This window comes from Agelaius tricolor, unplaced genomic scaffold (genome assembly GCF_023055355.1).
Source record: "Agelaius tricolor isolate 1412-34295 unplaced genomic scaffold, bAgeTri1.0.p SCAF_36, whole genome shotgun sequence".
NCBI lineage: Eukaryota > Metazoa > Chordata > Aves > Passeriformes > Icteridae > Agelaius > Agelaius tricolor.
Window position 1 is genome coordinate 5,375,517 of NW_027269296.1, and position 23,965 is coordinate 5,399,481.

Here is a 23,965-nt window from a genome sequence, read left to right on the forward strand (position 1 = left end):
GGGCCAGGAGCGGGTGTGTGGGCACAGGGCTCCTCATGGGAACAATCACCTTGGGTGATCCTGGGCAAGCAGGTCAGTGCCGAGTGTTTGTGTAATGGTGGCGCTGCTGGTACTGCCTGGGATCAGCTCAGAGCATCACTGCCCCCATCACCTTCCCCTTGGCCAGGGAGGCAGTGTGCAGCCCCAAGGAATCTCGTCCCCAAGTCCCAGTGACAGCTTGCTGTAGCTTTGTGCCTTTGTTTGCTGCAGCAATGCCTTTGGATACTGTCATGGATGCTGTTGGAGGGAGAGCCGTGGAGAGTCAGGGAGAGCCTGACTTGAGCAGGACGTGAGAAATGTCTCTCTGTAGGTCCAGAGTGTCGTGATGAATGCTGCAGAGGTTTAGGGGGACCACTGTGTCAGTGAGACTCTTTAACTTGAGAAGCACCCTTGGCTTTAGTACCAGTGTAATTCTGCTCTGGCAGAATTTTGAGAGTTTGAGGTTTGAGAGTTTATTAAGATTTAATTGGGAAGGAATTGCAAAGGTGTAGGCAAAGAGCAGCACAAATGCCTTTATCCAAGGAGAATTTGTGTTTTCAGGCATCCTTTTCGACTGATAGCTCTGGAAGCTTTTTCATTTCTATATCAGTGCCAATTCCTTGAGAAATACCGAGGCTAACACATACATTATGTTACCTATAGAGTCACAATGTGTGCACAAAGGACCTGACAGCTGAAAGGCTGAAATAAAGCCAAGGAATAAAACAAGGCAGGGGTCTTGAAACAGTTGCCATGCAGAGATGGCTGACAGGAGAGCTGCGGGCATTAGTGAAGCTGATTTTGCGTCACTGGAACTGCACTTTCTTCTAGCAAAGCCGCCAATGGAATGAGCTGCTTCTGGTTGCCATAGTTTTATGCCTCAGGGATGTTTTTCTTCATGCTTTTGGACTAAAAGGATGTTTGTTCCTTGGCCAGTTCACTTCTGCAGGATTTGGGGAAGAGAAAAAGAGGAAATAGGAATGCTCAAAGTGTATTTCTGGAGGTAGGAAGCTGTGTGCTGAGCAGCTTTGGGCTGTGTGCTGAGCAGCTTTGGGCACATGAGGTAGATGGGAGAAGCTGGTTTTCATCACCAGAGAAGGGTGATGGAAAGGCCATGGAAATCATGGGCTTTGTTTTTTTTCTGAATGTAAGAAAAGTCAGGTTGCCCCTGAAATGAATAGGTTGTAGCAGCAGTTTCATCTCTTGATCAACACCTGAATCTGGGAGATACCAACACGGTAGATGTACCTTGGGAGGGAAAACCTGTACAGATCCTTGGTGTCTATTAAGCTCTGTTGGAAACTCCAGCTTTGGGGGATTTTCAGACATGGAGCTGGTGGAAAGAGAGAGACACACTGTGTTTCTTGTTGTCTCCATGGGATTTTTATGTCTAGTTGTCTCTGGAATTTTTATGCCCTTTCCTGTAGGGAATCCTTGCTCTGAAACAGTCAGAAGGTAAGATTTGGAGCTACTCAGGACCTTTTTTCCCCTTACTGATAGTGCACAGTGTGGTTTGATCCTTTTCCCTTCTTCCCCTCTCCTGTAAACAAAGACAGGCAAAACCCAGCTCTGTCCTACAGGATTTCTTTGTCTATTTGCAGAAACACACCAAGGGACAGGATCTACTTAAAAAAGTCTGTGACCACCTCAATCTGCTGGAAGAAGACTACTTTGGTTTGGCCACATGGGACACACCAACCTCCCGGGTAAGCAGCTGCTGGTCTCGAGGGGATCCAGCTCTTTCTGCATCATCTCCCCAGGGCAGGAGGTGGGGCAGAAGCTCCTCTGCAAACTTGTTTTGGTGTCCTCCCTAAATATGGATTGCGGGTCATGACACAGGAAGAAATGGTGAATAAATGATTACAGGAGTGTAGATTTTTGTCAAAAAGCTATGTCAATAAGTCCTAGTGAACTTGGGTCTTCACCTGGAGAAAAGTCATTATATTCGTTTACTGCAAAATGATGTCATTAAGTTATAAAGCTGAAGGAGTCAGGCTGCCCTGGCACTGGTGTCAGCATTGGGAAGGTTTGGTTGGAGCCATCCAGAGCATTTGGAGTTGAGCCTTTGCCCTGCAGGAGAACAGATGTGACTCTCTGTCAAAGCTCCTACTCATGGTTTCAGTTTAAGGTCTTTGTTTGATTTGACTCAAGCAGTGTCTTTTGAAACCTTGGTTACCCTTTAACTCAACAGTTACTCGAGGTCTATTTCATGAAGTCAAAAGCGAGATAATTGAAATGAAGGGCCCAATGCTGTGTCCTTTAGACCAGTCATGTTGGTCCGTATTCTGACTCTTCCTCTGCTTCACCTTCAACAATCCCCTCTGGCCAGGTTACTGACTGACAGATGTCTGTCATTAAATACTTTGTATTGTTTTATACAGTGGCAAAATAGCAACCAAAAATAACACTGAGACAGGCAGAACTCCTACTTTGTTTTACAGCCTCTGGTGTCTTCCAATTTTCTTGGATGTGAAATGTGTTTCCATGTATATAACCTGGATATTTTTTATATCAGAGGAATTTTCTTTTTAATCAGATTTTGTTCTTGCAGAGGGAGGGGTAGGTGTACTTGTAGATCCAATTAAGAGCAAAAAGAGTGTAACTAGAGCAGCTCAACTTCTTCTGCGGGCAGCTCACTGCTGCATTTGGATATTAGGAAAAATTCCTTCCTAGAAAGGGTTGTCAAGCCCTTGGCACAGGTTGCCCTAGGAAGTGTCCCTGGCAGTGATCAAAAAGCTTATAGGTGTGGCACTTGCAGATACTGCATCATGCTAACCTTGGCAGTGCTGGAGTAATGATTGGACTTGATGATCTTAGAGGGCCTTTCCTAAATGATTCTGTGTTTTCCTAGAGCCTCAGACTTGCTCTTCTTGTCCAGGCTTTTGGCACTGATTTTTCTGGAAGCAGAAGCATGTACCTTCTCCCCCAAACCAACAAGGGCTGAGAGGTTGTGCAGCTTTTTAACTGTAGGGACTGAAAACAGATTGTTTTGTCGCATCTGTGTCCCAGAGCTGGAAACTGGGGCAGATGAGGCCACTGTCCATGGGTTGTTCAGCTCCAGTGTGGAGTAAGCTGGTTTGGTTTGCTCTGATGGGTGAAAGCACCATCTTTTTTTTTTTTTTTTTAATCTTTCTGCTTATGTTTCATTGAACTTTGAAATCTGAAGCTCTCCTGCTATATCTTCCAACAAGACCTCCCCAGAGTTACTGATTCACAGGTGAAATGGTGTTAATAGGATCCAGGGATGAGCTCCTGCACCTCACCTGCAACTGTGTAGAGCAGGTGGAGATACATGTGTATATTCCTGGATAGGGAAGGGTTGTATGTGACATTTTCCACCTTGATATACAGGGAATAAACTTTCGGAGGACCAGTAATTACCCATATGGGCATAGCAGTGGGTGACAGTGGGATTAGGAGGTTGTGACAGTGGCTGGAGCAGCTGGGCACCATGGAGCAGCAAGGAGCTCGTTGCCCTGAAAAGGAGGCTTGTTTCCAACTAATTCATGACCCAGTGGGATAAAAGTGCTGTTAATTGCTGTTCCCGTCATTGTCTGTTGGATCAGGCAGGGTGGGATGCATGACTGCACCCTGGGCTCACCCCAGTAACGGGCAGCTGTGGCACCAGCTCAGCCATGGAGATGCTGTGCTCCAAGCTGTGACCCTAAAAAGACAGCAAATCTTCCTTTCAAATGAATTTTGTATCCCCACTTTTATATGTTAGAGTAAGGCATATAAAAAGAGGAGATTAAATGTAAGTATTGATGTCTCCCTGCCATGAAGTTACGTGTCCTTCTAGTCAGGAGAGATTAGCTTGGGGGATTCAATGAGTTAATTCCTTCACCTCAGGAGACCTGGACATCCAAATCCTATTTGGAGCTGGCGAAAATGAAGAGGTGGTTAAATGTAACCTCTCCAGGAGGGTTGCTAGCTCAGTGCTTGCAGCAGAACAGGCCCTGACTCCTGCAAAGGGAGAGGCTCAGACCATGGAAAAAGCAGGAACTGTGTTTTGAGGCTTAAATTGCACCACCTTCCCACAAAACCCCAAATTACAGAGGAGGGGAAAAAAATATATTTCTAAATTTGTAGTAGAGATAATGCTAGAAATCTGAGTCATATTAAAAGACATGAAGTTTATGTCACACTCCTGTAAAAAATTCCAGTCTTACTCAGGAATTGGGTGTTTTTAGTCGTATTTCAGCAATTAGGTCATTGAAAACTATAGCTAATAATAGAAAGTCTTGGTGATCTTTGATCTGAATAGGGTAAGTAAGGAGACAGGGTGCTTAAAATTAATGTGTCTGTCCTATTTACCTATTTTTAAGGGTTCTGGAGAAAAGGGGTGTTGTACAAGTGCCCCTGGTAGCTGGATGTGGCTGTGGCTGTACCTGTACCTGTACCTGTTAGTCTGTTCTTGCAGCCCTAAATAATCTGCTTTTTTTTTCCCTCTCTTGTTACTCCTGCCTCCCTTATGAATCCCTGGTAGGTAGGTGAATGGTTGGAAATACACCCACGGAGACCACAGCCTGGAGTGAAAGTAGTGAAGAATGCACCATCTCTTCAGTTTCCATGGCTGCCTTTGTGTCAAATATTGTCCTTTTTTTAAAATTTTTTCTGTATTTTTAGCAATTTTCAGCTTTCTGTGGTGTTTCTAGAATGTCTGGTAAACTGTGAATGTTTTTATCCTCTTACAGACATGGCTGGATCCTGCCAAAGAAATAAAAAAGCAGGTTCATGGTAAGTAGATTTAATTTATCGTGTATGGGGGGGGGGGGGGGGGGGGGGGTGGTTTCTCCCCCCATGGCTCCCAGTGTGGCTTTGGTGAGCCATCCAGGAAGCCCAAGGATGGAGAGAGGTCAAGTGAGGGTGTCTGGCAAGGATCAGCACAAGTTCAAGCAGTCTGTGCATTCTTTCTGGCCTTCTTAAGATCTTCTTAATCTAGATTTAGGAAAAAATGTCATTTCCTTGGCAAAACAGCTTGAGGTGTGTTTGCCTGAAGCAAAACCACACTGTCAATGCAGTGCTGAAATGGGGATGTGCTCCTTGCTGGAGGATAGCAAAATGGGTGTCAGTGGGAACCACTGAAATCCCAAAGGAGATTGGGAGACCTCAGGCAGAACTTTATGGTGGAACAAGGTTTTATGGACTCTGAGGGTGTTTTGGGGTCCAAATAGGGGCACTGGAATGATAAATGGCTTGAAAAATATCAGTTCAAATACCAGATGCTCTCCCAAGTTGTGTTTTAAGGTCTGCTAGCACTGAATTAGTTCAAAATGAGGGCAGTGTCAGAATTAAATATGTTTTAGAGGCTTTTGTTTTCTCTTGGGAGCAAGTCTGACTGCTTTAGAAGTTCTGGGAAGGAAAATACTGGTTTCTGGATCCTTTTGGTGGGAGGCCGAGGACAGAGTGTGTCATTAAATGCAGATTAGGGGGGCAGTGCAAGGCTGTGGAGTAGGGAAAGCTCCTGGTCCTACCATCTTCTCTTGGAATCAGTAGCAGGTTGCATGTGAAGGGCAGGAGGTGCTACATCCATAAAATTCATCCAGTGAATGTAATGAATATCACCCTGCTGTGAAATCTGGTCCCCTGGGGATGGGTTAAATGGCAAATTACTTGATTTTACTTGAAGGTTATTTTGCATGTACATACAAAAGTGTGGACACCAGTGTGTGGTGGTTTAGGTAACCTCTGTTCCCTTCATTGTCACCTTGGGATCACTTGTTTTGAACTGTGTGTGATGAAAACAACGTGCCTTGTGTTTAGTCCCAGTTATGGCATTGCATAAGAAGTAAATCCAGAAATGCTCCATTTCCCCTGTTCCCTATGTGAGATTGGGATAAACTTCTGAGTGAGTTAAGTTCTCTTTCTGAAATAATTCTTATTTTGAACTAGTGTTAAAGGGCACAGCAGGGGGAGATGTAACTATGGAAATCATTCAGGACTAGCTTCTGTTGGGAAATGGGATTGTTTTCAAGGAAAAGAGAGTTGAAGAGGTAACTTCAGCTGTTTCATCTGGGCTGTCCATACCACATATCATGTCCATCCTGTGTGTGTTTATGTGAATTCTGACTCAGTTAATGCCTGTAATGGTGGTATACAAGGTTTGCAACAAGGTGTATTTAAGCAATTAGGTCTGGACTTGAAAAGCTCTTCCTATCTTGGTGCTTTCTGTCTTCATCCAGAGGCTGATGCTTGTGTTGGGCTAAGTTTAAGCTGTGTCTGAACACCTGATCCCAGTGCATTAGTCTGAGGAGTGACTTAGCACAGCCTTCCTTGAACTTTGGCTTAAGCAGTAAAGCAATCCATTCAATTGGTCAACCAACCAATTCATTAATTTATAGCCTATGCCTGACCTATCTTCATGAATCCCTTTTCAGTCAATGAAGGAACATGTCAGTGATTGAGCTTCTTAGCAATTAATTTAATTTTTGCCGCAAGTTGTGGTTAATCCAGGTGATTTTCCCTGCCTTGCTTTTTTTCTCCTGTTTTTCTTACCTGCTGTAAATGAAACCACATCTTACACTTAGACAGGTGTTAAGCTGCTGCCAGCTGTGAGAGCAAGCAGTATTGAATCAGTGTTACATCTGCTAAATTCTGAAGATCAGATTGGCTATTCCCAGCTGTTTTTTGTATCAACTGACCATCACAAAGCCGTCCCAGTGTGTTTATTTCTCTCAAGCTCTCCCTTGTCATTGCAGGAGGCCCCTGGGATTTTACCTTCAATGTCAAGTTTTATCCACCAGATCCTGCCCAGCTAACAGAGGACATCACCAGGTGAGTTATCCGCGAATCCTACTGCCATGTTCTCCTGGATGTGGAGTAGAAATGTTTCATATTTGGTTGATTTTCCCTCCTTCAGGAAGGACATCAGATACCTTCACCATTTGGAGGGGGTTTGGTTTGTTTTTAGTGGATGTGATGATGCTCCCACACTCCACTGGAGTGCATGTGTAAAGCAGTGTCATTTATAACTCTGCCATGTATGTGTTCATATAAAAAAGTAAATTTTTACCTAAAGCCAAGATTTTCTGGTCATAGTGTCCTTTATTCCATTTGCAGAGTGGAGGTGACCTTGAATCCCCCAGTCCTCCATGCTGTTTACCTTGGGAATAAGTAAAACTTGGAAACAAGCATTTTCATATGTTCATCAGTGGCATAAAAAAAAGAGACTGATCCTCAAGTTAATAAATTTCTCTCTGTTCTCTGTGAATAGCATTTTCCTTTCTGCCCTCAGGTATTACCTGTGTCTGCAGCTTAGACAGGACATCCTTACAGGGCGGCTGCCCTGCTCCTTTGCCACCTTAGCTCTGCTGGGTTCCTACACTGTCCAGTCAGAGTTGGGAGACTATGATCCTGATCTCCATGGCCCAGATTACATCAGTGAATTCAAACTGGCCCCAAACCAGACGAAAGAGCTTGAAGAAAAGGTTGTGGAGCTTCATAAAACATACAGGTAAGGCACAGTGGCTGGAGGACTTGTTTGTGCACAGCAACATGAAATAAGGGAAATAATGGGATTTTCTGGTGTTTTCCCCACCTCTGTGAGCTACGGAAAACCTTTGGATGTCCCATGCCTGGAAATGTTCAAGGCCATGTTGGATGAGGCTTGAAGCAACCTGGGATAGTGGAAGGTGTTCCTGCCTATGGCAGGGGGTGGAATGAGATGATCTTTGAGGGCTCTTCCAATCCAGACCATTCTGTGATTTTATGATGACTCTGTGAACATTAACTTTTAACCAAAAAATCTAATACTTTGGACAAAATCTTTCTAGAAGCAGGAACTCTTTTTTTCCTGCATGAAGAAGAAACTATGTTTTTAGAAAGCAGATGGGAAGTCTTGCAATTATTTAGTAACAAGTGCTTTTTTTCCCCCCACAGAATAGCCATGAAAGTTTAATTCATGTGCAAGTGCAAAATTTACTTGTTTTAACCTTGCCCTTTGCCTTTTTTAAATATATTTCTTTGGGATTTATGTAATTTTGGATTGTAGTTTGATCTAGTTTCTCCGTTTACACACTGTAGCCTACAGCCTGTTTGGGGCATTCTTCTACCTCATTTAGTGAGTAACGTTCATTTCCTAATGAAGGAAGTGGAAGGATTCCAGGTGATCCAGGAATTGCAAACCTGCAGTAAGTGTTTCCTACTGCAGCCATGACCTGGGCAGGTGTGTCTGGTTCAGGTAGGGTTGGGCAACTCCTGAGACTCTCCCTGGTATCAGATTCAAGGGTAAACCTCTTCCTCATCCTATTTTGGGCATATCTTCCTAGAAAGGAAAAGATGGAGCAAAGACAAGACTTTCTGACGGGCAGATGGGAGCAAAAAACTGGAGCACATTGGGAAGGGTGGATGTGGGCTGTGGCTGTGACCACTCAACACCTCACTCAAGCCTGCAAATCAATATTTTAAATTGATTCCCCTCCATTTACACTGAGAGGAGAGGAAATGAGGGAAAATAAGAACTGGGCCTCTGACAAGCTTCATGACTTGGTGTCAAAGGCCATTTGCTATGCTAGAAGTGGTGGATCACAGTGCTGAATTATTCATGGCCTCATCAGAAGGAGACTTTAATGTATAAGATGTAGTTATATTTAATCTGTCTGCATGTGCAGGAGAAGACAACACATCCCCATTTAATTTCTGGTCTATATTTTGTGAACATTAAACTTCAGAGGGTTTTCAGTGGAAATCATAGAATCATGGAATTGTTTAGGTTGTAAAAGACCTTGAAGACCATGGCGTCCAGCCACTATCCAACACTACCAAGCCCACCACTAAACTATGTCCCCAAGTGTTCTTTGGACATTTCCAGGGAAATCTCTGCTAAACCGTGCTCTGGCTCTTGCTACTGTATTTACAAGGCACATATCAAGATGGTGACTGCTCCTGGGGCTTTCCTACAAGATTGTCCTTACTGTGGACTTTGCCCTGTCTCCCTCCGCTCAAACCTCTATTTACATCACACACAAGATGTACGTGAGCGCTCAGTAAGGAAGACATCAAAGGAGGGTAGAAAATGAAATGTATGCAGCTGAATCCTCTCCCAGCAGAGCTGTTAATGTACCTCATACACCAGAAATGTATTAACAGGGACACTTCAATAACGTTGATAATGGCCTCCATTATCAGGATGTCTTTGTTAAATTGTGCCCCTCCTGCAGACAGGGCACCATCTGTTCCCAGAAAACCCCTCATTCATCAGGTCCCCTGGTTGGAATCTCTGCTGAGTGGTTTCAGCTGTCCGTGTGTTTGGTTGGAGAACAATAGCTGGGCTTGGGGAGGTCTGTGGGGAATAGGACCTATCACCTTTTGCTCAGTTGGGTTTCTTCTGCTGAATCAACTTTTGTCCCCTCACTGCTCTTCCTCACTTCCTTCTCTAGTGCCTTTACAGCTTCACAGGAATAAAGTGCAGCTCTGTTACTGGGTTGCTCAAAGCACAAATTTGGGCAGTAAGAGTGATTTCATAATTCATTATCTAGGCACAGATTTGTTTGTGTTAAAAGCAAAAGGAAATCTAATGGATTTCATGAAGTCTGATCTGTCTCCTCTTAAAAGCAACAGTTTTGAGAATACCAATCCCTTTCTTTTTCTGCAGATCCATGACTCCAGCCCAAGCAGATCTGGAATTTCTTGAGAATGCAAAAAAGCTGTCTATGTATGGAGTCGACCTTCACCAAGCCAAGGTGAGAACCAGTGTGTGTGGACCTACCAGTGGATTTTGTAATTTGATTATCCTTCCCTTGCAGAAGCAAGTTTACCTGTTTTGGGAAGCTGCTTTGGAAAGAGAGGAAGTACAGAAATACTGACATATAACAGAAAAGCCTCAGGCATTCCTGCAAGAGAAGTGATTGTTTGTGGTTTCTTACTATTTATATGTCACAGGAAACTTTCCAAAGCTTCTCTTATAGACAGGTCTTTTCTCTGAGTAACTTAGAATACAATACATATTCCCTGCCATATGAGCCTCTGTGCTCCAGGAAATGCAGGATGGGCTCTTGATGAGCCCTTTGGGCAACCAGCAGAACAGGTGAGATCAGGAGGAGGGAGGAGGTTGTCAGGAAAAGCATGAAAGAAAAGGAAGGGTGGACATGGGACTGGGAGCTGGAGTCTGGGTGGTGGGGAGATGAATTTATGGGAAGACGAGAGGGATAGTTTGGAAGGCAGCTGCTGACATGAAGCTCATAAACCTGACACTGCTAAAATCCTCATCTGCATTCCCAGGACTTGGAAGGAGTGGATATCACTCTGGGAGTCTGTTCCAGTGGCCTTCTTGTTTACAAAGATAAACTGAGAATCAACCGCTTCCCATGGCCCAAAGTCCTGAAGATTTCCTACAAACGCAGCAGCTTCTTCATAAAGATTCGGCCAGGGGAGGTACGACTGGCTCCTCTGGGCTCCTGTCATCCTCTGTTTCCTTGGAATCGTCATTGTGTGTGTCCCTGGAACGGAGCGGGGCGGGGTCAGGCTCTTCTCTGCAGGAACGTGTGTCATCGGGGTGTCTGAGCCCAGCTGAAGCTCCAAGCCAGCTGGTGACAATGTAACAACGTGTCATCCAGCACCACCTCCTGGCATCACTGGGTATTCCCAGCATCCAGGGAAAAGCATGGGAGGTTGACAGATGAAATTGGGGCCGAACTAACTCATTTTTTGGAAACAGGGCAAGACAATGGCACTTTGTCCTGCTTTCATTCAAAGAAAATAATTAAAAATTAGAATTAGCTTTTCATCTAAGTGCAGGAAGCAGGGAATGGATGCATTGGTGCTGCCTCTCATGAGTGGGGAAATCCCTGGAGCAGCCTGGTTACATCAGAGAGAGAGGCTACAGTGGGGATCCACCTCTTTCCTCTTTTTCCTCCTTCTCCTGCTTTGACTGCCATGAGCCAGCCTTTCAGGGAGGTCAGTATTTGACCTCAGCTGACAGCTGGGCAGTATGACAGGGGGGATAAACCCACCATGGCATGTTGCTCTGCAAATTCCTGTGCATCCTGAGGGATGCCCGGGCTAGTGGTCAAGCCCTCTCTTTCCTCTGACCTGAGGTCCTGCTGCACATTATGGGGCAAGTTCAGCAGTTTGTGCCACAGCAGACCAAGGTGGTAGGCTGCGGACTGGGTTCCTACCACAATTATTTCCTGCTATACTGAAATAACTTATGCTTTCCACAGCAAGAACAGTATGAAAGTACAATTGGGTTCAAGCTACCAAGTTACCGGGCAGCAAAGAAGCTCTGGAAAGTATGTGTTGAACATCACACCTTCTTCAGGTGGGTTTTCTGAACAGTAGCCTCACCCTAAGTAACTTAGTGCTTGAATATAACTATTGAAAATGAACATTGTTCCTTAGCTTTTTGGAAAAATGGGAGAGAAATGGTTTCAGGGACAGTAGGTGCTTATTTTGCAGGAAATTTTAAAGCAAGTTTTGCTTTGTAAGACCCATAAGACAGAGATCTTTGGGTCATGTAGATGTGAGACATCATTAGTATGTGCATTTCCTTGGCCAAGTGAATGCAAGAGACTCCTTTAATTTCTATTTTAATTGTTTTTCACATGCCCCTTCCTGGCTTTGGAGGTATGATTTTTAAATGTGTGTGTCTTTCAGGCTGACTTCCACTGAGGCCATCCCGAAGAGCAGGTTCCTGGCACTGGGCTCCAAGTTCCGCTACAGCGGCCGGACGCAGGCGCAGACGCGGCAGGCGAGCGCCCTGATCGACCGACCCGCGCCCCAGTTCGAGCGCACGGCCAGCAAGAGAGCATCCAGGAGCCTTGATGGAGGTGAGTCAGTCCCTGCTGCGTCTTCTCTCTGCCTTCTGGAGTCACCAGGATGCTGAAGTACTCCTTAAGGAACACCTGGATTCCCTGCTGTACAAAAACACAGGCTTAACTTGTCGCTGTAGAACAAGACCTTGTTCCTGCCTCTTACATGTTTAGGAATTATGTGCCTGTAGTGAGACTGAATTGGTGCTCAGTTGGTTAGAGCAGGGTGCTGATAACACCACAGGAATGGGTTTGTTCTCCATATTGACCATTCACTTAATGATGAAAGTTAGACTCTATGATCCTCATGGATCCCTTCCAACTCAGAGTATTCTGTGATTCTCTGATTCTGAGTTGTACTCGGTGATCCTTGTGGGTACCTTTCACCTCAGAAAATTCTGATTCATCACACAACCTTCATTCGCATCAACAAAACTGCCCAACCAAATGAAAAATTCCCCCAACACAGAACAAAAGTGGACAATTTGCACCCAATCCACCCCTTTTGCCATCACCACAATTACAAGAATTTCCCATGATCATTCTGCTCTCTAACATTGCTCAGTACTTTTGCTCATTACCTCTCCCAGTTTTTATCCTTATCTCAGTATCACAGCACTGTGAGGTCTGTTATGGGTAAATTAACTTCATCTCAGGCAGACCCAATACAAAAATGCAAACTAAGGGTGGTCCCAGTAGAACTGACTGATGAAAAGAATTTAGGTAGGTCCTGAAGGCTTATGGCTAAGTTCTACTTATAAAGATATTTCTTCATTTGATCTCAAAGCATTTTCCTTTAGAAAATCAGGAATTAAGCCATTCTGTTTGTTTTGTTTAATATGACTTCTTAAATTCCTTAGTTTTACGTGAGGGGGAGATTTTTTGCCAGGATAGAAGCTTTTTCATAGTCTCTTAAAGCAATGCTCAGGTTGGAGTTGAGGTGTGTCAGTCAGATGGGCTCATCCCTGAGATTTTTTAAAAGAAAAATGATAGCAGCAGAAGAGCTGAGGCATGGAAAAGGGAGTGCCTAAGTTTGGTCCACATGATCTCTATCACAGGGTATTAAGAGCTAGGGAAAGAGGAGCATCCCTGTGCACTGTGAGGATCCAGGGAAAGAGGAGCATCCCTGTGCACCACGGACACCTGCCTGATGGAGTAGGGACTGTGTTGCTTTGATCCTTCAAGTTTGTTCTGCAGCCTGGGGGAACCAGGGCTGCTCAACACCCCATGGCCAGCAGCAGCCAGGCTGTCCCTGCTTCTGGGCTCAATGCCATCCTGAGCCTGGGTTTTATGTTATGGAGCTGGAGGAAAGGGATGGTTCAAGCTCCATAAGGCAGCAAAGCCAAATTGCAGCTTCCCTGCAGTCTGGGCATGCGAAATTCCTCAGGCACAGTGCACAGCAGCAAGGGAACCAGTGCTGCTGCTTTCCCATTGACCATGCCATTGTGACCCCAGATGAGTAGGGAAATCACAGCTGCAGTGCTACACCTGGATGTCAGAGCTGGGAGAAGAGCAGCCTGGGAATGTGACACTCCTGCCCCCTTGACATCTGCGCCTTTGCCATGCAGGCAGTCGTTAACATATGCCCCGTTTCTTCAGCTAAACATGCGACTCAAAAGGTTGAGTTCAGAACCATAGAGGAAGAGAAGCAGAAGGAGGTGGTGGTGGTTGAGGTTCCTGAACCAAAACCTGCGGATCAGATCCGAGAGAAGCCAGGTATAGCTGTGGTGGTGGCTAAATCTCTCTGCAGTGCCTTTCCTGTCCTCTACATGCTCATTCTTGGACAATTTCCAATTTTCACCAAATTGGGTGGCTTTCTCTCTTCATTTCTTTGCAAGAAGAGTTTCTCAGTGAGAGGAGACACAGCCCGGCTCTGGAAGACTCCTTGAATTTCTACCTTGCACCTTATTCAACTGCAATTCTTGTGGGGAGGTGGGGAAAAGATTAGGATGTGCTGGCACTTGAGAACTCTCTTTTTAAATGTGGGTAGTTTTGTATATATGGATTTGAAAACTTTAAGTTTTCAAGTCTTGATCTTGAAACTTCTCATGAAGCTTCTGAAATTCTTCATCCCAGAATCTCCTTGTGGAGCTTATATTTCTCTTAGAATAGGTACTATTAATAAATATGAATGTCCTTAAGAGGTGTGTAGGTACAACAGCACGATTGAATACTCGCAAGTGTATCATAGCAGCAGTGTTACAAATATTTGCAGTCTTCATCACTTGGATAGTGACCACCTGTGGTGTGTTAGGGCTGGAGATAATTCACACGCAAATACTTTGGGTGTCCTCCTACCAGCCAGAATTTTTTGACTGCTTTACTGCTTTTGACTGCATGACTGCTTTTCTAGTATCTAGATCAAGTTTTCATGAAGTGTGGCAAACTTCCTCTCCATGGGCATTCCTTGAATCACGACTAATCAGCATCTCCTGGTGGGGAAGGCCGGATGCTGTAAAAGCAGAAGGTGGGGAATTTCAGACACCTGGGTAGATTTGAAGTTGATCACTCAAGTACATTTAATTAAAACTGCTAGATTTTGGATAGCTTTTTTGTCTGGATGTGTTTTTCCTTGATTTTGACAGCCAGCACTTGCCTCCCTCCAGACTTTGCAGGCAGAGCCCTTCTTAGTTCCACGCTCAAGAACTGTTCATGTGTCCCATGTCTCCTTTTCTGGGCAAGGAGCCCATAAAGCTTATTTTTGTGTTCTTTCCTCCTCTCATTCAATACACTGTTGGGTCTGACAGCACTAAAAAGCACTGACACACACTTCTATGCTGGAAAATGATTACTGAGCTGCCTGCAAACCTCCTTGCTGTTCCCAGCTACTGAGAAGGATCTCCTCACTCCTTGCTGTGGTGGCCATCGCGTGTTTGTGTGGGTCCCCAACCCTCATTAACACCCGCAAACCTCTTTCTAGCCAAACACACCCTTGAAACTTTTGAAATGAAGCCCATTGCAGAGGAGGCTGAGGAGGAGGAAAAGGTAGAGGTCATTAAGGTTCCTGTTGTCAAGCCAAAGTCAGTGGAGCTGGTGCAGCCGCGGTCAGGTACAGCTGCAGTGGTGTTTGGTGGCAGTGGGTCCTGTGCTGATGCTGCTGGGTGAAGTGATGCAGTGCTGTAGGACAGAGGTTACACTGGTTGTGGTGGTGTTTGTTGGCACTAAAATCACTCCTGGCTTTGCTGTGTGCTGCTTTTCAGGCGTGCTTTGGGTGCAGCGAGTGGGTGCCATGCCCTGGCTGTGTGTGGAAATGAGGGGGCATCTCTTAAAGCTCCTCCCATACTGTCCCTTCTTGTGAGGTTTGTTCCCCTGAGCTGCAGGAGTGTGCAGTGCCTGGAAATCGGGTTATGAGATCTGGGACTGCTGGAGGTCACCTATATTTCACTGTATTTCTTCACTAGGGAGCTGCTACTTGCCTAGTTGGGGAAGGATGTCAGAGCAACACCGCTGCTGCAGACAGATTGATATTAATCATAATTAAAAGTAGAGTTGATTATTTGTTGCAGGAAGAAGAGTTTGAAGCCATAGAGGGAGGTAGCTGGGAACATCACATGTTTCCTTGGTTGCTATGAAAACCACCAGAGAACAGTCATGGCCCCAAGGCTGCCAGAGCTCCAGGAACATTTGGACAATGCTTTCAGGCACTGGGTGGGATTGTTGAGATATTCTATGCCGGTCCAGGAACTGGATTCAGTGATCCCGCTGGGTGTTTTCCACTGCAGCAGATTCCACGATTCTGTATTCCACAGGATATGTGGCAGCAGATGGGACATCAGCTGGTGTCAGACCTGAGCACATCCAAGGCTCTCCTGCTGTAGCTGCCCCTTCTCATCCACCTCCTGTACTTTGCCTCATCCTGGCTTTTCTGCTCTCAGTAGGGACTGTTGGTGAGGTGATGGCCATGCTGATGATGATCAGTCATAGAATTCTGCAATGGTTTGGGTTGCGAGGGACCTTAAAATCATCTAGTTCCAACCTATGTTTTATATCTCAATGATTTTTACTGTGTTTAAATCATGTGTTAAAATAGTCAAAGGCTGGTAATCATGAAAATGTAATTAAAATACAGTTCTGGCAGCCCAGAACTCATTGTTGGATGGCACAGGAGAACCTTGGTGTCTGTTACTATTTTTCCTGCATGTCTTGATACTCTGGGAGAGCAGCTAGAGAGATGGCCCTGTGGATTTACTGGTGGCAATATTTCCTTTGCTGCTTCCTCTTTAAGGTGGCATTTTAACACATCCATAACTTTTTTAGCCAAACGTGATCTTGGCAGTATTGAGATAAGCCCAATTGAAGAGGAGGAGGAAGAGAAAATGATGGTGGTGAGAGAACTAGAGCCGTTGCCAAAGGAGTCAGGTACCACCGCAATGACAGCTTTGCACTCCCAGCATCCTCCTCATCCCAGCCATCCCTGCCATCTCACCTCTGTGCAACCTTCCCAGCAGCTGTCACTGCTTCCGTGACATGAATACACTGGGACACAGCACCAGTTGTCCTTTGAAGAGGATAACACAGTGTCTGGGTCACAGAAATGAAATGCTGTGCCAAGGAGCAGGGAGAGAGTGGAGCTGGCAGTGGTGGGGTGGGTTTTAAGGTTGTTTACAACAGGATGTGGTGTCCAGGAGTTTGTCTTGAAAGTGTCATTGCAGTCTCTGGAAATTCCGAAATTGAAAAAAAAATTATTTTTTAGCCTCCACCTTGTACATTTTTGGCCACATGGACACCTTATTCTCTCTGTTTTATTAAGACACAGATGAGATGCTGTTACCTTTTCAGTACCACAGGAATTCTTACTAAGGAAGTTGCTTGAAATTACAATTTTTATTTTAACAGCAAATTTTCTGTGAGTGACTGGCTGGACATGAGTGACCTCATGTTGGCTGGAATATGATACACAGTATAGTCCTGCTGCAAACTGTGATTCTGGGAATGTGACATCATGTCAAAGATATTCTTTTATGTGACAGGGTGTCTTTTTAGTGAAACATCCCTAAAAACCAACATCAGAAGAACCAAATAGCTTATTATATACCTATGTGCATTTAGGAAATTAATTTGGGCTTGCTTTGTCACACAGCTTTGGCTTGACTATTTCCTTGGGGTTGGGCAACTACCTGGCAAATCAGGAACTGAAGTAGGCAGTTGACTTTGTGCGGACCTAGTGCTTGTATTTACAATTATCATCCTCTGAAAAGATGGCTTTTGGCAGTATGCTGTTCATTTCTGCAGTGTCACTGGCCTGGAAGTGCTGGGTATCTTCCCACTGTGCTGCATTGAAGATATCCAGCTCAGACACACAGTCCCAGCCTGCCTTGAAACCCACTGGGAAGTTGCTGAGAAGTTTGCTGGAGCAATGCTTGTTGATTTTTGGCGGCGGGGGGGGGGGGGGGACACACACGAAAGCCTGTGTTTTTCTTCCAGAAGCCATCTGTTTCTGTGTGAGGAGATGCCTATGAGTACGGAACTCCTTACACTGTGTCTTTTCTAGTTGCATTGGAATGGAGTCCATGTCAGTTGTGTGTAAAGGACCCAGAAATTCATGGCACAATGTCAAAAATAGATTTGCCTTTCTGGTGTGGCTTCTGGTGTGGCAGAGTGCAAGCTTGCTTTTTGTAAACCATCTGGTATTGGGTTTTATTTGATTTTATCTTAAACCATAAGGAAAATAATCTCAACTCTCCTGTACCAAATGCTCAAGCTGCTTTGCTCAACATCTTTATTTCTTTTCCCTTTTTTTTTCATACTCCTCCTCTTTCTCCCTTTCTTTTTAAATGACAGCACTGTAATTTGGAAAGACTTTGCACAATCCATTGAAAAGTTACCTGCTCTGAACCTTATCCCTGTCTGTCCCCCATCCTCAGCAGTGGCTGTGATAACCCCAGAGCGGAGTCCCCGGCCTACATCAGCCCCAGCCATCGCTCAGAGCCACCCTGCAGAGCCAGGCCCAGCTAAGTCCAACGTGAAGGACGTGGCCACATCTAAAGTAGGGAAGGAAACAGCAAAATCTGAAGTGAGACGTGAAGAATTTCCACTGGAGAAACCCGAGGAGGCAGTGGATGCCTCAAAGGTAGGTCCGAGCGGAGTCTCTTGGGAAGAGCTGGGCTGGAGCATCGCTCAAGGAAGTCACCCCAAAGCAGCAGCTCTGTTCTGGGAGATGAGGGGTTCATCCCTCATCCCTCAGTGCCGGATGGGAGCAGGCACAGGGGTCTGGGTGCCAGGGAAATCCCAGCTGTGACATTCGGTAGAAGAAGGAGCTCCAGGGCAGTCGGGTATTGGTGGTTGTAGTCAAAGCAAGTGCAGCCTGCTGATAGATGGTTAAAAACACTGGCAAGAGCTGCATGTGATCATGGAACTAGAGTTCAGAGCTCACCCATGGCCAGGCTGTGCCCCCTGATTCCTGGTACGACAGCAGGAGTGAATTCCAGTGAAATCAGTGATAATGGATCTGGTCTGCAGCCCAGCGCCAGAATGTTTTTCATCTTGGTAGGCTTTTGCTGGGAGAGCTGGTAATACAGTGCTGCAAATTGGACTAAAACTTAAGTTAAAAATGGCACTGGTGAGACCTTGGGGAGTTTATTGTTTAAATTCAGTACTTTTAACTATTATTTGATCTTTCTACAAATGTCTGAGTTCTTTGCTGGGGTTGATACGTGTGTGCTGTTCTAATAAGTTGAAATAATGTGCAAAATTATTGCTGATGTTACAGTGTCCTTAATATTCAGCAGATATTACTGACTTATTGAAACCTTACGGTGGTGCAGAGGAAGTGTTTGCCTTGAGACAGTTTCCACATACTCCAAATTTAGCTGTTCTCAGCACTGCTGGAGCCACATAATTCTGAACATATCACACAGTGGGTCTTGTGTAAGCATCTCCAGGGAAGATTCCTATTAATTAAGGTTTGGAGATGGAGGTGAAGAAAGGGCATTTGCTTCAAAAACTTCCATGGCCTGTGTGAACAGTAATTTTTAAATGAAACTGCTGAAGGGAACTTCAGGTTGGCCCTGTGGGGTGGGAGTCAGAGCACAGAGATCCTGCCCTGCTGTTCCTGCCCAGCTGCTCCCCCTCCCTCATGTTACACTGAGAACAAGGAAATTTTACTTATCCCATCTTACTTATTGCAGGTTTTTTCCTAAATGCTTAAACATTAGATTTTTTTTCTCCTTTAAACATAGATGTGGGAGGAAAATGTGGATTTGAACATACTAAATTTACTGTTTCTCCAATGGAGCTGCAGCTCACTTCTTTTAACACCCACTGATGCTTTTGCCTTCAGAGTATGTGGCAATCTAGTTTCCCTAAAATACTTTACTTAGAGTGTTAAGACAATCTTGGCTCTCTACTTATGGACAGGAAAGAACCTAATTTGTGATGTTAGGCTTGGTTTTGTGGCTATGCCTCTTCTTACTGCCTCCTCCAACATAATACCTGCGATACAACCAATAATTTCTGGTTTTGAGAAGGTCTGTGTTAATTTGAGCATGTTGCTTTGTTTGGATTTTCACTGGGAGATCCAGCTGCAAATGCCATTTGAAAACATTGCCTGACCAGCCTACTGTGAGTGGGAAGCCCTTCTTCAGAAGCACTGGAGAGCATTGCTTTCAAATACAAATAATTCTCAGGCTGGAGGAATTATTTAACATGCCATTGACTAACAAAGTGCTGGGGAGCTGCTGTGTCATTAATCCCTGCCCAGGGCTGCATGTTGGTTTTTGCATGTTCTCCTAGCACTTCAAAACCAACTTTATGCAGCTGTGTTTGAAACTAAATGGTTTCTTGAAACAAATCTACTAACAAGAAATGTTTTTACCAATTTATTTCCTAAATGTAGGTGAGGAAAACACACATTGAGGTCACAGTCCCCACCACGAATGGTGCCCAGCCCCAGGTTTGTGCTAATAATTCAGTTTAGGTTGTTCACTTTTTTTTCCCAAGGTTCAATGTAGTTAAATGAACCAACAACTTTTTTTTTTTTTTTTTTTTATCACTGCCCAACAGCAGCAGCCTGCAGAAAAAGAGGAAGAGCTGATAAGAATGAGGAAGGTTAGCCATTTTACCCTTTCACCAAATTTGACATATCATTCATGCATATGTAACTTGTTTAAAAAGACAGTGCTCCAATTTCTTCATGGGCTTTGGGTTGGGGTGTTGGTTTTCTTTAAACTGTCAAATTCATGATCTGAAAATTAATAGCTTTTTGTCCCATAGATAAGCTCATTGCTGAAATTATGCATGTTGAATGTTCAAAAGAAACACATGTGTTTTGATTTATGAAATTTCTTCTCTGTAACAAATTTAGTTACAAACTAAATGTAGCCTGCATTGCAGGAAATGCGAAACAAAAATCAGGAGAAAACCTCTTTGGTATTGATTAAGTAATAGGGAAACATCCAAGATGGGAAAGTGGTTAAGGTGCAGTTGCTATGCACGTTGTGCTCGTAAAAGTCCCCCCAGGCAGTGCAGCCTCGAACTCAGGGGTGGGCCTGCATCTCTCAGGAGCGTGGTGAGGTGACTGTGCGAGGCTTCCACAGAAAACCAGGAACCGTGTCTTTGTGGCCAGAGCCAAGGCCCCCTGGGAGCTGTCTCTTTAAAGGACTCATTACATCTCCCATTCTCCATGAGCCAGACCCCCATTCCCAGCGGGAATTCCCACCCCATGCTGCCACAGCGCTGCACTCCCAATGCTGAGTTAACTTTTTAATTTGCCGATTTATCAATCCCACAAGACCAACGTTTTAATTTTTTGTGCTTTTTTTGTTTTGTTTTGTTTCCCCCTTTTCTTTCATTTTCACAGAAGAGATCAAAGAGGCTAGATGGTGAAAACATTTATATCAGGCATAGCAATTTAATGTTGGAGGTTTGTATGAACTTGAAGCTTTATTTGAGTTGCATTTGCTAAACCTTCTGCATCTGCGCTGAACTTCTTCCTCTTCTGCTGCTGCCATTGTTTTTGCATGCTCTTGCATGAAAGACCTTTTGATTTGGTTGATTTTTTAATTATGCTTCTGCATGGTGACAGTAAACATGATGATGTGCAGGCCTTCTTCCTCTTCTGACTTTCATTCTCTCATACCTTCCCAAAATACATGATTGGCAGTGCTCAGATCTGCTCTGGGACCCGCTGGCTGCTCAAGGGGTCATGGATTGTAGTGCTGGGCTCATTTACCAGTTTTTCACTGCTTGAAACAAATTATTTTCCTGGGGGAAAAGCCTGTGAAAATATAAAATTCAGGATAAGCTGCTGGTGAAGTTGGGGCACATTGCCTAGAGCAGCTGTGGTTGCCCCTGGATCCCTGGAAGTGTCCCAAGGCCAGGTTGGATGGTGTGTGGAGCAAGCTGGGATAGTGGAAGGTGTCCCTGCCCAGAGCAGGGGGAGAATGGGATGGGCTTTAAGTTCCGTTCCATCCCAAACCATTCCAGGATTCTGTGAAATTGTCATCTCTGTGATGTCCAGGTCACCACAATGTCCGTGTTGCTTCAGGCAGGAGGGATCTTTTTGGATGCTGCAGTGGTGTTTGCAGCTTTTTCATCCTCTTCCCAGCCATTTTTGGCCTTGCATCACCTCATCACCCCTGGGCCCCATCCTGCCTTAGTGCCAGGTCCCTCTGGATCTGATAGACAGGCTCAGTGATCACAGGTGGCTTATCCTTCCACGTTACAGCTCCTCCCTTTGGATTTGGGAGCCCTTTCCACTTGTTTTCACCTAAGCTCAGTCTCAGAACAGACCATGCCAATCATATATTTTATTTTCTTTAATACACTCTGTTATGGGAGATGTTTTGTGACTTCTGATAGTCTGGTCCTGTGTTACATGTTTTTACTCAAACTTGCAGCACCAGCAGCTCATAGGGTTTCCCTGGTGGTATCTCATGAAAGTGGAGTGTACTAACTGCCTTCTCATCAGAATGTTCAAAGTATTGCAGCTTCTGTGTAGGTTTCTTGGGGTTTGTTGGTTTTGGGGGGGGGGGTTTTGTTTGGGGTTTTTTTTGGTTTTTTTTTTTTGGTTTGTTTTTTTTTTTTACTGCTACAACTTAGAGCTTTGAGTGACAAGTGAAGGGTCTGCACATGATAGGCAGAGTTCAGCTGCCACCCGAGCACTCTGAAGACCACGCCTGTTGCTTTTTCACCCAATTCAAACAGCTCCAATTTCCCAACCCCAAACAGAGCTTTGTCATTGCTTCTAACCTCTTTTTTCCCCATCAGTGCAATACTTGACTCCAAGCCCTTTCTGTCTCCACTCCTCTTCCCACAGTTCTGTTGCAGGTGCTCCAGCCCTCCCCTACAATCAGGCTGACCCAGCAGCTCACCCCCTTTATTCCCTTTATTTTTTTAATCCATGCACTTGGCAGATCAGATATTTTCCTGGCAGACCTCACCTGAAGCTGCCTGCTGATTTTACTGAAAGCCTTTTAACACTCCACATGCACCAGCTTTCTGCAGAAAGGGTGAAACAGAAGGAAAAGGGTGGCACTGAGCAAGCTAGTTGCTCAAGGTGCTTCCCAGATCCGGCTGCAGATAGCTCCTCGTGGCTGTGGCTCCTCTGCCAGCCCTCCCAGGCCTTGTTCCTGCTCAGTAGTGGAAAGCCAAGGTGGTCCTTCTCTCTTCTCTGAGCCAGGAGCACCTGTAGGGTTCTTGGACCAGGCAGGGATTTGCCCCAGAGTCCACAGCAGACTAATTTCTACTTTTTTTCCCTACCTAAGAGGCACTTGCCTTATACTTTCATTCGGGATAGAAGCCAAAATTTGTTATTTTCCCCCCAGAACTGTGCCAAAAAAAGTAAATATTGTTAAAGAGGCATTTGGGGTTTAGCCCTGTGGGGAGGGAGGGTGGTGTGTCCTCGGTGAGTTACAGGAATGGAGATTTTTGGGAGGGCCCTCCTTTAGGGATGCATTTGTTGTCCCATCTTCTAAAATCGATGGGCTGAGTAACACCTAAAAGCACAAAAAGAGTGAAGTTTCCTGGTGATGCTTTTACTGACCTTGATTTCCCCTTTTCTTGCTGCTTTTTGGCCCCATCCTGAAAAGTTGTTTCCTGTCTGCAAAAGCTTTCTTTTCTATAGCCTCTGGTTTGCTTGCAAGGAAGAACTATTTTTAACAAGTTGACTTGCCTTGAAGTATGTGTGTTTATGCTGTAAAATGGCATCACACAGTAAAAATCTGACTTTTTCCAGATGAAAAGTTTCAACAGGAGTTTCTTGATTGATCCAGCATAAAATAAATTTTCAGTTTGATTTTTTTCCCCAAAAAATTATCTCATCTTTGTTTCTGAAGTCTAAAATGGCCTATGATAGCTCCTGGAGGGATGAGATGAGAGGGAGTGGAAAAAATGGTAATGGGATATTCTGGAAACAAAGATAATTTCTGCTAGGAAAAAAGAGAAACAGGTATGAAGCGAGTAAATAAAATTGAGAAAACATTTTCTTTATCATCAATTGTATTAATAACTGGAAATACTCAGGCTAGCAGAGGATAAAGAAAGCAAACCCACAAAATTTAAATATGTTAAATTAAATAACCCAAAGAAACATAGTTTGGCAACTTTAAAAAATCCTGTTTGGGGAAAATCCATGATATTCCAGCTCAGCTGTCACCTGGTTTGGTGTAGCTTGAGATGAACCACTGGCATGTCCCGCTGCTGGACAAGACCCTGTTCTGGGGTTGCAGTTTATCCTAATTAAAAAAACAGGAGGAGAGAGGATGCTCCCTTTGTGTGTTTGCAGTGTGAGCACAGTTTGGGAAGTTGTCAGTAGATCTGCTGAGTGCAGCTTTGCTAAGCACAGCTTAGGCAGTCCCAAGTCTCTCCATGTCCCTCCACTTATCCTGTCCTTTTGCTAATAGGATCTAGATAAGACCCAGGAAGAAATAAAGAAGCACCATGCCAACATCAGTGAGCTGAAGAAGAACTTCATGGAGTCCGTCCCAGAGCCTCGGCCCAGTGAGTGGGACAAACGTTTGTCCACCCACTCCCCTTTCCGCAGCCTCAACATCAACGGGCAGATTCCCACGGGAGCGGATGGAGTGAGTACCTCGGCACGGGCTGTTCCAAGGGCAGCATTGCACTGTGGGACTCGGCTCCCCTTAGCTTCTGCTTATTTTCAATTTTAATAGTTAGTATTGACTTGTAACATGTAGAATGTTCTCTGAGAGAATCGAAACTCTAGTCATAGTATTAAAAATGTGATTTTTTGATAGAGAAGG

At 44.7% G+C, this 23,965-nt stretch overlaps 1 protein-coding gene across 40 annotated transcripts in view; it reads left to right on the top strand.

The window, feature by feature from the left end:
- The window catches only part of EPB41 (erythrocyte membrane protein band 4.1), a 95,329-nt gene that overhangs the window by 47,939 nt on the left and 23,425 nt on the right, over window positions 1-23,965 (top strand). For 15 of the 40 annotated variants that reach the window (XM_071453318.1, XM_071453305.1, XM_071453306.1 and 12 more), the window contains 16 exons: window positions 1,620-1,724; window positions 4,713-4,755; window positions 6,717-6,792; window positions 7,253-7,471; window positions 9,611-9,698; window positions 10,237-10,389; window positions 11,178-11,275; window positions 11,611-11,783; window positions 13,365-13,481; window positions 14,686-14,814; window positions 16,023-16,124; window positions 17,630-17,835; window positions 19,600-19,656; window positions 19,767-19,811; window positions 20,563-20,625; window positions 23,606-23,785. In XM_071453318.1, the coding sequence (XP_071309419.1) occupies window positions 1,620-1,724; window positions 4,713-4,755; window positions 6,717-6,792; window positions 7,253-7,471; window positions 9,611-9,698; window positions 10,237-10,389; window positions 11,178-11,275; window positions 11,611-11,783; window positions 13,365-13,481; window positions 14,686-14,814; window positions 16,023-16,124; window positions 17,630-17,835; window positions 19,600-19,656; window positions 19,767-19,811; window positions 20,563-20,625; window positions 23,606-23,785 (1,854 nt within the window). The remainder of the gene's footprint in view (window positions 1-1,619; window positions 1,725-4,712; window positions 4,756-6,716; window positions 6,793-7,252; window positions 7,472-9,610; window positions 9,699-10,236; window positions 10,390-11,177; window positions 11,276-11,610; window positions 11,784-13,364; window positions 13,482-14,685; window positions 14,815-16,022; window positions 16,125-17,629; window positions 17,836-19,599; window positions 19,657-19,766; window positions 19,812-20,562; window positions 20,626-23,605; window positions 23,786-23,965) is intronic. The other 25 variants (XM_071453321.1, XM_071453323.1, XM_071453329.1 and 22 more) reach the window with 16 other exon arrangements.